This window comes from Gambusia affinis, linkage group LG20, assembly GCF_019740435.1.
Source record: "Gambusia affinis linkage group LG20, SWU_Gaff_1.0, whole genome shotgun sequence".
NCBI lineage: Eukaryota > Metazoa > Chordata > Actinopteri > Cyprinodontiformes > Poeciliidae > Gambusia > Gambusia affinis.
Window position 1 is genome coordinate 13729138 of NC_057887.1, and position 16499 is coordinate 13745636.

At 36.3% G+C, this 16499-nt stretch overlaps 2 protein-coding genes across 2 annotated transcripts; both read left to right on the plus strand.

Moving 5' to 3' along the window:
* The first annotated feature begins 2334 nt into the window (after positions 1-2334).
* On the plus strand, positions 2335-4994 carry pde6gb (phosphodiesterase 6G, cGMP-specific, rod, gamma, paralog b). Its single transcript, XM_044103740.1, has 4 exons — positions 2335-2429; positions 3465-3682; positions 3776-3816; positions 3905-4994. The coding sequence occupies exons 2-4, from the start codon at positions 3537-3539 to the stop codon at positions 3979-3981; spliced, it is 264 nt and encodes an 87-aa protein (XP_043959675.1). The 5' UTR covers positions 2335-2429; positions 3465-3536; the 3' UTR covers positions 3982-4994.
* A 1727-nt stretch (positions 4995-6721) lies between these two features.
* On the plus strand, positions 6722-15798 carry LOC122823771 (elongation of very long chain fatty acids protein 6-like). Its single transcript, XM_044103741.1, has 4 exons — positions 6722-7025; positions 10791-10922; positions 11290-11441; positions 12779-15798. Exons 1-4 carry the CDS (start codon positions 6943-6945, stop codon positions 13207-13209), a joined length of 798 nt encoding a protein of 265 aa, XP_043959676.1. The 5' UTR covers positions 6722-6942; the 3' UTR covers positions 13210-15798.
* Positions 15799-16499: the final 701 nt, after the last annotated feature.

Sequence of the window (16499 nt, forward strand, 5' to 3'; positions counted from 1 at the left end):
GTTTGGTTGTTGTCAACTTCAATGTTGGCAACAAAATAACTAAACACTTAGCAGATAAAAACAAATGTATCTGGAGTTGTGCTCTATAGTTTTAGTCATCCAGCAATTCAACAACAGAGATATGGGAAGAGTTCAAGGAGTTCAAATGCAGAAAGTATTTGTTTAATAAAACATACCATGCCAAGATAGGGGCCTGCTGGTATGTCAGTAACTTTAAAAGCCAAGGGTACTTACTGGTACATAATTTGCTTTTTGCAGATGATTTTGTTGTATTGATACCATAAAACCACAACCTTCTGTCCAAAGTGTGATATAATCTTCTGATTTTGTTAGAAATTTGAGATATGAGAATATTTTGTTTCTGTCCTGGTGGATTAAAGGACATAAACATTTTTTATACATTATGTGTAAAAAATTAACTATTTATCAGAATGTTGTACATTTTCATATTTAATATAACTGTTCTGTTTCATTCCCCTCTGTAAAACAAAGAACAATCAAACATATTTTCCCTTCTGACCATCCAGCTAAGGAATTAGAGTAGGCCTCAAGTCAGCTGCACAGACAGCCTGGAGGCAAGGAAAAAAATTCACAGCAAAACAAGAGAAACATTCATTCATCCATCCATTGTCTACTTGCTTGTCCTTGCAGGATTACAAAGGGGTTGGTGCCTATCCCCAGCAGTCATTGGGTGAGAGGCAGTACACCCTGGACAGATCACCATTTCTCTGCAGAGCACCACAGACACACACATCTAAGGACAATTTGGAGAGACCAATAACCTGACCATCATGTTTTTGGACTGTGGGAGAAAGCCAGATTAACAAAGCAACATACTTCAAAAATAAAATGGATCATGGGTGTTTTGATAGCTACTTTTCTAACATTTGTATTTTACTGAAAGTCAGAAATCAGATTCGGTAAAGACCTCACAATTGTCTATTCCATGTGTCATTGGCTTGTCTTCAGTGAGCAATCTAACTACTATTAACAGTGCAAGAAGACAACATATTTTACAGCTTTTGATGAATTCAACCACTAAAAGATCATGTCCACAAACATTCAGCAAAGTTAATGTCTGCCTTTACTGCACTAGGACACACAATGTCCGAAGTAAACTGTTTATTACTGTCACTTTCGCTTATATGAGTGGTAGCCAATTTCTAGGTCAGGGTTTATGGAAACTCCAACTTTAAGAAGCTTCCTGTTAGATAGTTGGATAAATCTGGAAATTCTCTCATAACTGAACACAAATACAGCACAATTACTTCTTCTAACTGCTAGCTTAGCTACACTGCTAACATTAGCTTGCACAGGAATGAAAAGCATGTAAAGATTTAGGTATTTTTGTCAACTGCTATGACTGATACCATTGAAAACATTTTGAAGAATGTTATTGTAAAAATATCTTTTAATTTTTTTAATTTGCTGTTGCTGTAGTCAAACTTTTGTTGAGTGAATAGCATGTTATGTTTGCACTAGGCCAACTCATATAAAATGTGAAAGCCACAGCATTTTTTTAATGGATAATAAAGTACTATCTGTCTCCAATTTGCGACCTCTCAGTCTGTCTAAATTGTTGAGTATTTCTTAGGGTAGGAGATGAAACTTTTTCCTAAATGAGTTACTGCTTTTAAAGTCACAATACCAGTTTGGTTGGGAAAACTTTCTTTATAAACATAGCAGATGTTGGAGAATTGCATTGCTAACAGCCAGGGAAGATTCTGACAGCTTTAGGAGTCTTCCTGTGACATTGATAATCTGCATGAACATAATCTGGCCTGTGTTATCTTGTCCTGCATTCTCATTGTCTTCAGTCAGTAGTTTAATTACCTTCCAAGTGTTGACATGACATTTCTAGAGACCTTTGGTGACATTTCTGGAACTTAAAGTTTTATAAAATTTCCTACGAAATATAACAGTGTGTGAAAATGGGAGAAAGCCATAAAAAAAAAAAAACACTTCATGCCTTAAAATTGGAAAATTATGAAATGATAACATAATCCAGAAACAACAAAGTTTCAACATATTTCTTGACTGTAGAGGATCCTCTTTTAGGCAGTCTGTATCAAAAATGGGCACAACAGTACTCTTCAGTAACAAGAGGTAGAAATGTTTGGTTAAAGTCATTACATATTCAATGTACAAAGTAACATGAAAATTCACAAAAGCAATCAAAACTGCACTAAGATTAAAATATATTTGAACCCTGAAAAATTCAGTTTGCCTCAAGCCCAATCAATTGATATGTTGTCATAAGAGTTTGGAGGCGGCACCTTCATAATCGCCTGCTGGAGTCGGGTTATAAAAGGCCCTGAGGTCCAAACTAGCCCTCACAGCGAACCTAGCATAGAAGTCCACTCATCTGCTAGACTGAGCAGTGCTGCACCCACATCCACTCGTTTGGCTGTGCTTCAATCAATCAGTTGGTGAGTACATTGGAAGTCAGGTGGATTTATTATGCATAGAAAACGGGATGATCTGCAGATGAATGGAAGTTGCATTTATTTCTTATTTGCAGATAATTTATGAAAATGTCAGACTTTAAGAAAACAATCTTATTTTACCAGCTGATGTAATAAATGTAATTGTACTTTTTTTTCTGTGTCGTAATTAGGTTTGAATTGTAATGTAGCTCATTTCATTTTAAACCATTTTTGTCTTTGAATTTCATTGGTTTGAATTATATATATTTTAGGTTTGGAATAAATTTAACTTGTTTTTATTGTAAAGTGTCTTAGGTTGACCTCTCTTCTGAACTGGTGCAACACACATGAAATAAATCAAGCAAACTTAATTAATAAGTCTAATAAACTGGACGTTTTATTAGAAAATTTATAGACAGAAGATCTGCGACAGACTGGCGACCTGTCCAGGGTGAACCCCGCTTCTCGCCCGGAACGTAGCTGGAGATAGACACCAGCAACCCTCCCGGCCCCATTAGGGACAAAGGGTGATTAGAAAATGGATGGATGGATGGATAGACAGAAGATAATGTGGAAATTTTAATGTTTTCTCCAGTTATTAAAAAATTTTATGGATTGTAAAGATACAAATTATGTATCTTTACATAATTTGTAAATTATGTACGGTTGGTCAGTCATTGTAACGGGGACAGATTGTTCGATTAGACCCTCAGTGCACAGCTCAGCAATTCCTGCCAGTCATCCTTGTTTTAACAGGATTACATGAGTGCACCCTGCTTGAAATGTAGAGGGTTAGAACATCTTAACTTGAGCCAGGGATTAGAGGAAATTGGGTCATCTTTGGTGGACAGGCTGCAGCATGGACCCCCAAGGACTTTCAGTTACAGGAAAGCGTCAGATCTATAAGAGGATTAGAGCTGATAATGTCAGACAGAGGTGACAGTAAATCTTACATCAAATCAAACTGGACTTGGAGGCAGGAAAGAAGACCGAGGTGACACTTTTTGTCAAATCGTAACATGAGCTTTACTTCCACAGATTTCATCACGACAGCTTCACTTCTGAGAAACCCAAAGACTTACCTGCGCACGTCCTTTCGGAGTGCTCAAAATGAATCTTGAGCCACCCAAAGCTGAAATCAAATCAGCCACCCGTGTAACCGGAGGCCCTGCCACTCCTCGCAAGGGCCCGCCCAAGTTCAAGCAGCGGCAGACCCGACAGTTCAAGAGTAAGCCTCCAAAGAAAGGAATTCAAGGGTACGTCTCGACTGAAGCTTTTTCTCCTTCAGGTCTTACAAAAAGAAAAAAATTAATGAATATTTTGAGGTGTAATCTATGGTGTTCTTTTAGCTTTGGAGATGACATTCCTGGCATGGAGGGCTTGGGCACAGGTGAGTTTACAGTAAGACTTAAAATGCAGAACATTTCAGCAATTGAGAAAGTGCCTAAGCAACTTCACATTTCCACCTCTATCCCCAGATATCACCGTCATCTGCCCCTGGGAAGCCTTCAACCACCTGGAGCTGCACGAGCTGGCCCAGTACGGCATCATCTGAGCCTTCCCATTATGAGCCGAGTGTTTCCAACCACCCGCCTCAGGCTCCATCCCAAACCTTTAAACGGAACTGTTCTAAACAAAAAAACAAAATAACGAACCGTAACAAACATAAAAATCGGAAAAAGAGAAAAAAGTGAACAAAAAAAGGATGTTCTCTGACTCTGGACTCTCCAACTCTTACACAACATCTGCTTGTTTAGGATTTGTTTGATTTTTTTTTTACAACTTCACTCAGTAGATCTGCTCCGTTTCTCCTCCATCAACAAAAAAAGAACATCTATGCCTGCTCTCTGTTCTTTTGCTTTCTTTTCTCTCTCTTCTCTTCTGTCCTGAACACGGATAAAAACAAGAAACATATGCAAGCACGGCAGCCTCACAGTGAGTTTAAGTGACAGACCCGTGAAACAAGTGGGCTCCTGTTTCACGTGCCTCGGTGCCTCGTTCTCCATCTTAAGAGGGTTCTTCCATCGATGCCGAACACAAAAAAAATCCTGAACCTGAATTCTGTAGAGAGCAGACACCAGCTTGCCATTGCTAAGCGTAAAAACAATAATCAGAGCCCCACGATGCAAAATGAAACTGCCCTATATACTGCACATATCAACACTTTGACATCAGCTCAAAAACTGGCGTGTTATCATAATTTATCACTGTCCCTCTACCGTCGTGTTTTCTAATGAGGCCAGTATCACCCTTCTACCTTGTAAATTTCCCTTGTATGATGTTCATCTATGTTGTTACATTTCCTAAATTCTCCAACTTTTCTTTGGATGCTATAATAAAATCTGGCATATTGCTTCCTTTATCCCACTATTTCTCCATTTGTATTCTTAATATACATTTTACTAATATTTTTAACCTCATTTTACTCATTTTAATATTTAAAGAATGCAGAGGGATCAGTGGAATAAATACGAACAACAAAAGTCTATTGAAATGTGTAATGGAGCTTTGTTCTCTCTACAGGACAATGGAACAAAAAAAATAAAGAAAAAAAAGAGTAAAATAAAACTGAATCTGTTTCTTCATATAAAGCTCTTAGATTATTAGGAAAAACATGAAAATGTAATCTATCTCAGGGGAAAGGTGACATTTTATAAAGCCTTAGAATGTTATTTGAGCCAAAGTGACAGGAGATGAGAGGACGTTACATGTGAAAAGAGAAGAGTCAAAGGCCATGTAATGCAAATAAAACAACAAATGTGCAGTGAGGATTGCTATAAATTTATATTTTATACAAGTGTGTAAACTAATTTATAAACTGATATAGACAACAAATGTTAAACATAAAAGAGAAATGGGTGCTTTGATTGTTGCTTAATTGTGTCATGCTGGATTTTAGTTTCCTTGCCCACATGCAGGTGCGCACAAAGGAACAGACTTTTCTGCAAAAGGGTTGTCTTCAATCAGTTAAGATTGTTCAGGAAAGGAAGGACTTCAGAAAGGGAACGAGGGTCCAGGTAGGTTCGGAGTCCGGAACAGCAGCGATTCGGAACGGCTTGGTGGAATCAACCAGCGAGACGCACCCAACCAGTGAAGATCCAGGCTCGGCTCCAGGAACGTGATCACGGTCAACAAGTGGGAACCATCGAGCGATGGCTGGTGGTTCCACCGCTTCTTAAGAAGGCAGCCGCCAATTACCGGAATCCCTAGCAGGTGCATCAAGCTGTCAAACTCCTCCGCATAGCTCGTCTCTGAAAAGAACCCTCACTCCAACCTGAATCCTGACAAATTGGACAGAGGTTCTAAAACAAAATTGTTTAATCTGCTTGTAGGAGAAACTAACATATGGGAAAGTCAAGCATTCACGGAAGTTAAAAGGAAAGTGTTCAAGAAAACAGAAGTAAAATGGATCCTGTTTCTGAACAGTTTTTTTGCACTGTCTGGTTACACTAAATTAACAACATATTCACCAAACCTTTTGAAGTTACTTTCTGAACCTCTTTAAGGTTTTGTTTCTTGTCTGTTTAATTTTTCAGGAATTCCTCAGATGAATGACCAAAATTATGCACATGTTAAGTATAAAAATGGAAAGGTTTTTAATTATTTGATTTTATCTATTTGAACAATTGACAGTTCTAATAGTTCAAATTGGCAAATGAGGAACCTTTCATTTTAGCCATGCAAAATTTAAGTACGACAAAGTAATTTTACAAACCTCTGTAAACTGGTCTAACCACCTGACTTCTGCATACTGCGCTTAATTAAGATGCCCAGATACAATACATTATGAAACTTGAGATCTACTCAAACTTTTCTTATAAATGTGCTTGAAACAAAGAGCATACCAGTGCGTGAGTTCAGTTTAAAGGCAGATAAGACGACTGCACTATAAAAAAGACAATAAAGATAAGATGAGCAGGTATGTACAGGCAGGGATTGTCTTTTGTAGATCGAAAGAATGAAGAATAAAGCCAACACCACATGCTGTATGAAAGATGGCTAACAAACAAAAAGATGAAAAACTTAGACAAACACACACACACACATATGTATATGCTATATATGGAGAAATTTCTTGTGATCATCAGAGTGAAGTTCATGGCACTGTTGTATGTTCTCGTGTTACACATATTAAGATAAGATTATGTAGAATTTTCCTGTTCGAGTAAGTGTAATGATGTAAAAAAAAAAAATAATCCGATATCAATTCTTTTCCTTTGTCTCTTTTTCCTTTTTGATTTTTGAAACAGCACTGTGACACCTATTTTATTGTGAAAGTCTGAACCGGAAACGGCTAGTTATCCTCGAGCTAGCTTTTTCCGCGTCGAGAAAAGTGACAGCGGGACACTCCATTCGAGCACATCGCGTCTTTCCTCCTTCTCAGGACTTACCTGGAAGCCGGAAAAAGCTGCAGCAATCACATTGTAGCTTTCAGTAGCCGCTATAGTTCTGGAGAATATATTAATTCCCTCTCCCGTCGATAAAATAATCCAGAAACTTCAAACTCCGGAAGAAAATGAACGAGAGCGAACTGAATCTTTTTGATTTTGAGCGACGTTTCGATGAAACTCGAGCTCTGGAATGGATGCAAGAAAACTGGTGAGTGCATTTAAAACTATCGTAAATAAGATAAAACATCAGAATTGTCTGCTGTTACCTTTTTAAAATAGGTAACATTTCGTACTTTACAATTACAAATTCGTTTTAAAGGCGGGGCATTTTAATTTTTGGCACTTCCTTTTCAAAAGGGTTTCAAGGATGCAAAGTATTACTCAACACACCTTAAACTTTTTAACATTTTGTTATGCTGTAGCCAAAGCCTAAACTTTTATTTATCTAATAGGGAAGACAAAAATACATGATATTAAAAAAATTACAAACACAAACCTAAACCATACTTTCAGTGTGGTATGAATCTGTAGAGTTTGCACATAAAGAGACTCGGTCAAATTGGATGGAGAACTCTGATCAGAAAAGCATCACAGGGAGGTGCTGCCATCACCAAAAGCAGCACAGAAATCCTCAGATCAGATGGGGGGGCATCTGTTGACTGGATATCTCCACAAATCAGGACTCTGTGGTAGACAGCCAAGAAGAAAGGCTGATGAGAAAAAGCCACAAGACTGCAGTCCACTACAAGCCTTATGGGACAGGCTTGTAGTGGACTGTGCACTACAGTCCACTACAAACAAAAGTACAAACAAAAGGATAAACATGCCATAATCAGGGGAGACCACAAAGTAAATTTTTGACCTGCATAAAAAGTGGCAAACAATTAAAACTGCAAATTACATTTAACATACCATTACCTCTATAAAACATGGGGGTGGCAGCATCATGCTGTGGAAACTATTTTCTTTAAGAAAAACTGGGCATCTACCCAGAATTGATGGAAAGATTGATGGTTAGATAAAGGGTAATTCAGGAAGACAAGAATCGGAGCCTGCGTATAACCTGAGACTGAGGTGACGGTTCACCTTCCTTGACAGCAGTCCTAAACATACACCCAATTTGCAGCTGTAGTTGCATTGAACCGTTCTCTCTCAGGTGGCAGGATTACAAAAGCAAGGGCATGGTTTGTTTATAAAAAGTGTTAAAACAATATCTCAATTTCTTTCTAATTTGCAGTCACAAAATCCAAAGAAGTTAGTGACTTTCATGTGGCAGAATGTAAAACAATAGTGTGAATACTTTCAAAGGGCTCAGCTAGCGTTCTTCCTTGTTACCTATCTGGGTGCAACGACTACATCTTTTGAATTATTTGGTTGTGCAGCATTCCTCACCTCCAGCATCTGCGTATCACCTGAACAACACAAAGGCGTCTCCTTTATCAGTTTGTTCCTTGTCCTCAGGTGTGATGCAGCTGCGACTATGTTTCTGAAGAAATTTGATAACGATACTCCAAAAAATTACTCAATACTGTTTTCAATACTAAGCAAAAAGTTTTTTGAAGGCACAGGATTAATAACAATATTAATCCTGAACATTAAGCTTCTTTAATTAGGGGCTAGAGTAAGAGCTGAATTAGGATAGCCCTAATTTAAAAATAAATAATTTAAAAGTGCTTCTTTCCTGTTTGCTAAACCAGTAGACCAAGTGTTAATGTCCTTTTATGGAAACATGTACCTCTGATTAAGATGTATCCTTCCATTTTTCTTTCAATTCATATATATTTGTTGGAAAAAAAGTGCGACAATTTGGGAAAATGAGAATGCGTCAGCTTACGGATTTTGCTGCAAATGAATATCTATGATTAATTCATTTTTCTAGTATCGATAATATCAAGTTCTAAATGATTGTGACATTCCTGCTCCTCACTCCCCAGGCTTTAATAAGATCCTTGCAGAAGTTATTTGAGAAGGTGGGGTGAACCCACAGATGAACCTGTCAGTCTCAGGTTTGGCTGCATTTTTGAAGTAGATAGTAGCCCAGAAGATTGTTGCAAGATTAAGAAGGTGTTTCTCAGGTACACAAAACTTTTCTTTCTCTTGCATTTTTCAGCAGGTGAAAGACCTTTTCAAGATGTTGCTTCAGTAACTCATTGGAAAAGGTTCCTGCTTCACAATTATATATGTATAAAAAATAGTTTGCCTTGGTCTACCACTTTAAATCCCAATGAGATACAATGATGTTTGTGGTTTGAATTTGACAGAATGTGTAAAGGTTCAAACTTTGTTTTTGCCCCAGACTCATTCAGACACTTTCAATATGTTTACTCATGAATACTGATTACCAAAAGTCTAGACTTTGAAATCCAATATGGCTACCCTGCTTATACAACATAGTAATAGACAAAATAGTACAGAGATAATAAATTGTTTATTTGCACTTTTGATCAAGTGTATGCTATTAATTCTGTCTTACTCATAGCAATCTTCAGTATTCAGGAGTGAAAATGTGAATTTCCTTAAATTTTCTAATGATTTTTGTTGGGCCACCGGGTAAATACTATATCTTGTTACAAAACAAAAGAAAAATCATTTAGAGTGCTAAAAAACTACATTAATCAACCACTTTCTGATTATTTGGTATCACCTGACAGTAACTGTGTCAGATTCCTCTTGCATAACAGTTGGCTTGTGTAGGTCAAAAAAGCAGAACTATGAAGCAAAAATGACTTCATCTGTTGATTGTCTGAGGCCCTTTGGATATCAGTCCAGGTTAAAAATACACTGATCGTTAAAACTTACTTCGTTCATGTGAATATTAAACCGTGGATCAGGTAAATGTTTGATTTTCTGGATTAGGTGTTCTTTTCAAGACACTGCTATCCCTATGGCCACATTCTGAACAAAGTTACATGTATTTTGTGGAGATTGTATGCGATAGACCAACATAATAAGTACTGAAAGTCTTTTGGAGTATATCTTATCTTTCCAATTTTTCCTTGCAAAATACCTCAAACTTAGTCAGACTGATGAAGAGAGTCTGTGAACATTGATTAAGTTGAAGTAATTCAAAGCATTATATATTGGTTTTATGTCTGAACTTTGGCTAGGCCAGTCTAACACGTGACTACGCCATTGCTCTGGCTGTTTGCTTAAGGTTATTGTCCTCCTGGAAGGTGATCTAACAGATTTACTTTGCCGTATATTCAGTTCCAATCCTTCAGATGAGTGGAACTAACAATAGACCATGAGATTTTAAGATTAAATTTGTAATGTGGGGGTGTACTAGTTGTGTAATCAGCAGATTTCCCATCAGTGCTGTAAATCTCTGCAGCTCCTTCAAAGTTATGCTTCTTGACTACTTCTTAAACGCTCTCCTTGTTTAAGAAGTAAACAAGGAGAGTTTTCACCTAACTCTGCTTTAATTTTCTCCACAACTTTATCTCTCCCTTGTCTGCTGTGCTCCTTAATCTTTCTGAGGCCGTTTGTTCACTATGTTCTCTAACAAACCTCTGAGTTCTTCACTGAAAGCAAATAAAGACTGTAATTAATTTGAACAGTCTAACTCTAATTAATTGGTACATTCTTAAGGCAAATAGGTGCACTGGTTTGTATTTAGGTGTCTTAAATTAAGGGTGTAAATGCATAAAAAGCCACAATTTTTCAGATTTTTATTTGTAAAGTATTTTTTTTTTTTAAAGCATATTTTTTCTCCTACAGTGGCTTAATGAATAACACTAGGACAGTTTAGCTCTTTTGCTGAGGCCCATTTACTGAAGGGAGTGAACGCGGTATCAGACTTTTAAGTGACTTATTTGATGGGTAACGGCCAATAAAAAAACTAAAATCATTTAAAATCATTCACTCACATGCTAAACAATCACAGCAACCCTGTGTATTTTAGCATGTCGAGTGTGTTACATTGTTTGGAGTTTTGCAGAGGCCTGGGAGCTTACCGCCTGTTTCCTCTTTACAGGAGCAAGTCATTCATATTTTGTGGCCTGTATGCTGCGCTCGTGTTCGGAGGCCGACACTTTATGAGGGAAAGGCCGAAGCTGAACCTGCGTCGACCTTTGGCATTGTGGTCGCTGAGCCTCGCCATTTTCAGGTGAGTCCAACTTGCTCTGCGGTGAACTGAAAGCTTTTACTCATCAACACAGTTGCTGCCATAAGACAGTTAAACATCCAAGATTCTCTGTTTATTTTCCTGCTCTCTCAGATTGTTTCTTTACAAAGCATTTTCATCAAATAGAATATTTACAATGTTTAGGTTGATTATTTCTTACACCTGTGAAGAAAACTGCAGAGTGGTGCAGTTTAAGGCAAACTGCACCACTGCAGAGTGGTGCAGTTTTCTTCACAGTTTATTTATGTCATATTGAAGAGTAATTCTGAGTTTTGTGGTCTATTAAAGTTTATGTATTCATTAAAATATTAAAATGTCCTTTTTTTCTTATTCTTTCTTCACAATTCAGTATTATTGGAGCGGTCAGGACTGGGAAATACATGATGCACATTATCACGAAGAGCGGCTTCAAACAGTCCGTGTGTGACAATAGTTTCTATAATGCACCCATCACCAAGTTCTGGTCCTACGCTTTTGCTATTAGCAAGGCCCCTGAGCTCGGTAAGACTCCCTCTGTTTATTTTCAAATGTTTTGTTTGAAGCTGGATTATATTCTTGTTTTTATATTCTTAATGCCCTGCCTGGTGCTAGTTGGTCAATTTGAGGTTGAGCAACATAATGGTATGAACCAGTTCCAAAATGAAAATATCAGCATTTATTCAGGAGTTCAGAGAGCAGGAGAATAACACATATTACAATATTGTAGAATAGAATAAACCTGTACTGTCCTCAAATTAGGAAATTCATAATGCTCATAATGCCTGGCTCTGAACATCTCCAAAGAGAATCTGTCTGTCAGATGGCGCCGACTGATCTATAGAAAAAGAGCTAAATGCTCAGGCAGTGAGAAAATTGTTTTAGTGCAGGAGTGAAATGAAGAATGTTTCCTCAGCTGCAAGCAGGAAGGACGTAGTCGCTTTCCCACTGCTCAGAACTGGAGGATGTTTCTTTTTTAAAGGGACTGGAATTGGAAAGCCATGGCTGAGATGTTTAGTTTAAATTATGAAAGTCTGATTTATTTATTTTTTACATTTTTATCAAGTTTAAATAGAGTTGTATAAATAGATTAAGAAAGATAAACAATAGAACACAGAGGAATTACTTGAAATACTTTAGTTTTAGTGGTAATTTAACCCAATTTCCTTTCTCGCAAATTAGTCACTAGAACTAGTTGTGAAATATGTCTCTTACCATTGTGTTGCAGTAATAGGTTTATTTTGAAAATTAAGTTAACTGACACGTTTTTTTTGGTCAGAAAATGATTGGCTTAAAACATTTTTTTCTGTACAGACCAGATAAAAATGACTCTATTTGCACTAACTGTGCACTCTACCTACTGTTGAACATAAAAAATGCACATGATGTGATAAAAATGCATTCATTATGTTGTATATATTAAAAAATAAAATAAATTTGGTTGACACTTTCGCTCTCTTTGTAAATTAGCTAAAACTTAAAACTAGCACAGGGTGGACAAATTTCACTTCCCATTGTGCAACTATGGAACTAATCTTGTGAGTAAAGAAAATATAAAATGGAAAAGACATCAAATTATATTTGTTTACATTTTGATTTCATAAAGCATATAAGTAAAAATAAAATATACCGGGTTTTTTAGAAAAACTTTTAAAGAGAAAAGCACTTTACAAAGAAGACATGACGACAGTAAATCCTTTGAGACACTTTAACAAAATCGCCATTTTTATAGAATCAAATGTATAAATGTGTCCATTAGGCTTTCATAGATAAAACGATCTAAATTGTGAAAGAAACGTTAAATAATCTTTAAATCACATTTTTGAAAATACAGATCAGATTCTCTTTCCCAACTCACCCAGGAGACACAGCGTTCATCATCCTGCGAAAGCAGCGCCTCATCTTCCTGCACTGGTACCACCACATCACCGTGCTGCTTTACTCCTGGTTCTCCTACAAGGACCTGGTGGCGGGCGGCGGCTGGTTCATGACCATGAACTACATGGTTCACTCCATCATGTACACATATTATGCAGCCCGGGCAGCTGGACTGCGGGTGCCCCGGCCACTCGCCATGATTATCACTACGGCCCAGATCCTCCAGATGGTAATGGGCCTGGCTGTGCTAGGCTTAGTGTACATGTGGATGCATGAAGTGCACTGTCCCTCCAACATGGAGAACATCACATGGGGCACACTCATGTATCTCAGCTATCTGGTGCTGTTTGCGTCCTTCTTTTACAACAGCTACGTAAAGGATCCATCCAGAGACAAAGGATCCAAGGCAGAGTAATGTCTTAGAAGTAGTTTACTGACCGTTTACTGTTTTTCTCACTTTTATCAGCCTCTGCTTCTTAAAGCAGCGATACATCAGCAACAATAGACAGCTAGGAACAGGAGAAACATACAGGTCATTCTGATATAAGCTCACAAGTATTTGGAAGTAAAGTATGAGGAATGATCAAGGAAGAAGATAAACAAGCATTGTGATAGGGCTCCATCCAAAATTTTGCCTTGGTGACTCTCCACCAACATCTGCTATGAACATGTAATGGCCAAATATTTGTGAAATGTGTTCAGCAAATGTTTGTGGTCATATGCTGTAATAAAAACAGCCTTAATGTAACTTAAAAAACAACAACTGTGAGATAGGGAACAAAGGCACTTACTAATTTTATGTTCTTTAAGGAAATGTTCTGTTTTATTTATTCAAGCTTGTTAGTTGAGAGCCTTAGTGTAACCTATGATTGGAAAAGCTTGAATCTACAACTTTAACACAAATTTATATATTATTGTTTCTAGTTACTTTAATCCATGAATGATCAGAGATACTTTATCCATTCTATCCAGTTCTAACGATTTTGCCTATCCACCGTCCAAATTTTTGCTTGTTTATATTTGAGCGCAGTTCATCAGATATGTTTTAATAAGAAGATTCTGTTAAACACAAGTTATGAGTGTTTTTTGTTTACATTTCTGTATTCGTGACCCAAAGAATTGATTGGTTTCCCATTTTAGTGAAGTAAATATTTTGCTTCACTAAAGTGGTAAACTAGAATTGATATTTTTCCGAATATTTTCCTTCTGTTACAGCTGTTATCAATATGATTAGTATCTCTGGTAAGATTTTAGGAACCGTCTAAGTTGATATTTAACACATAAAAGACAAAGTAGAAAAATAATCTTAAAAGATGCAGACTTGTTGATTGAGAGGAAATTGTATTTAATAAAAACAGCAGGATGTTGATCTTCTAACACATCCGCAGCCAGAGTTTCTCACTTACAGCAAAAATATCATAATTATTTTTTGTCAGCAAGGAAATCCTGCTTATGCAAAACTGCTGCTTATTCAGATTAAATGCATGCAGTATTTTTCCATTTAAAGAAGAAAATAAGTTCACACTTGCAAATTTGAATGTATCAAAAATAATTCAAGTTGCGATTTTTTTTTTTTTTTTTTTTTTTGTCGGTTCCAATTTTGTTGTGATCATTTGCAGGCGAATTTGGAACTGATAGACACTTATGGGTAAATATTATCCAAACGTTTCTGCTTCTTACTGACCAGACCCAATTTCTTTAGAAGGTGTTGAAATGTAAACTCTCTTCTCTGGTTAGAGAAAATAGCCAGTTAAAAAAATAAACCCTAGAAATAATTTAAGACACTAGGTACGTTTTAACTAATAAACTTCAGGTGAACATGAAATAAATTCTTAGATTCTAAAATATGGTGCAATGTCTGTTCAAATTCAAGGGACTCAATGATTTTGGCTTTGTCGATGCTTCTTTTAGCGCACTCCTTAGATTGTTTCCTCCCAAAAATCTTTTTGGCCGTTGAGTTTTCACTTTGACAATTCAGGATGAATGTCTGACGAACGGATAGAAACCGTGCCGATGCTTTTGATTTTAGAACACTCCCATAGCGCAAATATGGTGTGAGCTTGTATGATGAAGTGAATACATTTTCATATGTTTTGTCAAGTACACTATGACACATTACAAGAAGTGCATTCTTTGATACCTTCACATTGGAAAGTGTTTCTAAACAAAAATATTTTCATATTGATAACGGGATCAAAATCGTTTTTTTTTTTGTTTGTTTTTGTTTTTTTAGTGTTGAATGTTCGTAGTTAATAATTTATAGATTTTACATTTGTTTTCTTACCTTAACATGGCTGTAAAGGAACGAGGTGTATTGAAAGACGAGTTTAGAAATTTTTGGAACTGTATAAGACGAAGCTTTGAAGGAGAACTCTGAATTTAGCCCAACATTAACATGATGAAATAAGGTCACAAATGCTAGTAAAACCATTGGACTCTTCTTTTCAAAGTCTTTAATTTCTGCGTGATATGCACTAAAAGAGAATGACAGTGTAGCAGTAAGCAGTCATATTAAAAACATACGCATCACAAAAGCACTGATAAGCTTTCGTAGGGTGATCACTTTTCTACCGCTGGCACTGCGCAGCTTTTTATGCTTTGTCTCTTAGACCAAAACCTTAACTGGTGTTTCACGTTTTGCCTTCAAAATTCAACACCAAGGAATTTCCTAAGTTTAGTCTGTGAGAAAAACAAGGAATATTTTACCATTAAACACCTTTTAAAAAAATGTAAAACAAAGTTGAATGTGAGTCTTGTTCACAGTAAATTTTGCTGCCTTGTTGTCCCTGGAGTAAACTCCAAAAGTCAAAGCTTCAGTTTTGCAGGTTTTGCAAGTTCTCATTCTATTTTATAAAAATATTGTTGTACTTACTTCTACTTTGAGGATGTTTTTTTTGGTTTTGCATTGAATTATTTCCACTCTTATTTTTAAAAAAAGCGTTTCTGTGAAATATACAAATTGTAATTTAAAGAAAAAATAAAGTTAAAGGGCTTCTGGTTGCAATAAATCTCTTTGTTTGAGCAGACTCAGGTTTTTTTTTAGCTTTAAGGTCATCTTATAAATTATTAATATAATAATATAATAACTAGATTATGAAATTAATCAAAACATGCACTAGTACGTATCATTGAAAGGGTTTATTTACCTTTGGAACTGGCTTATTGCATATTAAATATGGAAAAAAAAAACATTTTCATTTAGGATTCCCTGCACTAGAGTAATGATAACATCACTGTACAGTAAATTAATATCCAGTTGAGCTTCTGATATATTTAAACTGAGTTTACAAGTTGCAGTAAAGTAACATGCTAGTTTCAGGTTCTATAAAAGCAATCAGTAAGTTATGGAAAAGTAATATATACATTTCAAGAAATTATGGAAATAATGTGTAAGTCCAGGAAAAAGTAACTTGAAAACTAAAGAAATGTAACTGGTTTGATATAGAAAAAAATAATATGAGTTCTGTGAAGGTAAATAGGGAGTTACTGGACTGTTACCCATAAATTCAAAGAACACAATCTGTAAATTAGGGGAAAGCAACGTATAGATTAAAGAAGGGATGTGTAAGTCCTGGAATGGTAACCTTAAATGTATACTATTTAGAAAAAGTAAAAAAGTTCTGGTGAAGTAAATGTTAAATTCTAGGAATGTATCCAGAAATGTTATTTATATTTATGGAGGGGGGAAATTCTTTAAATTCCGGG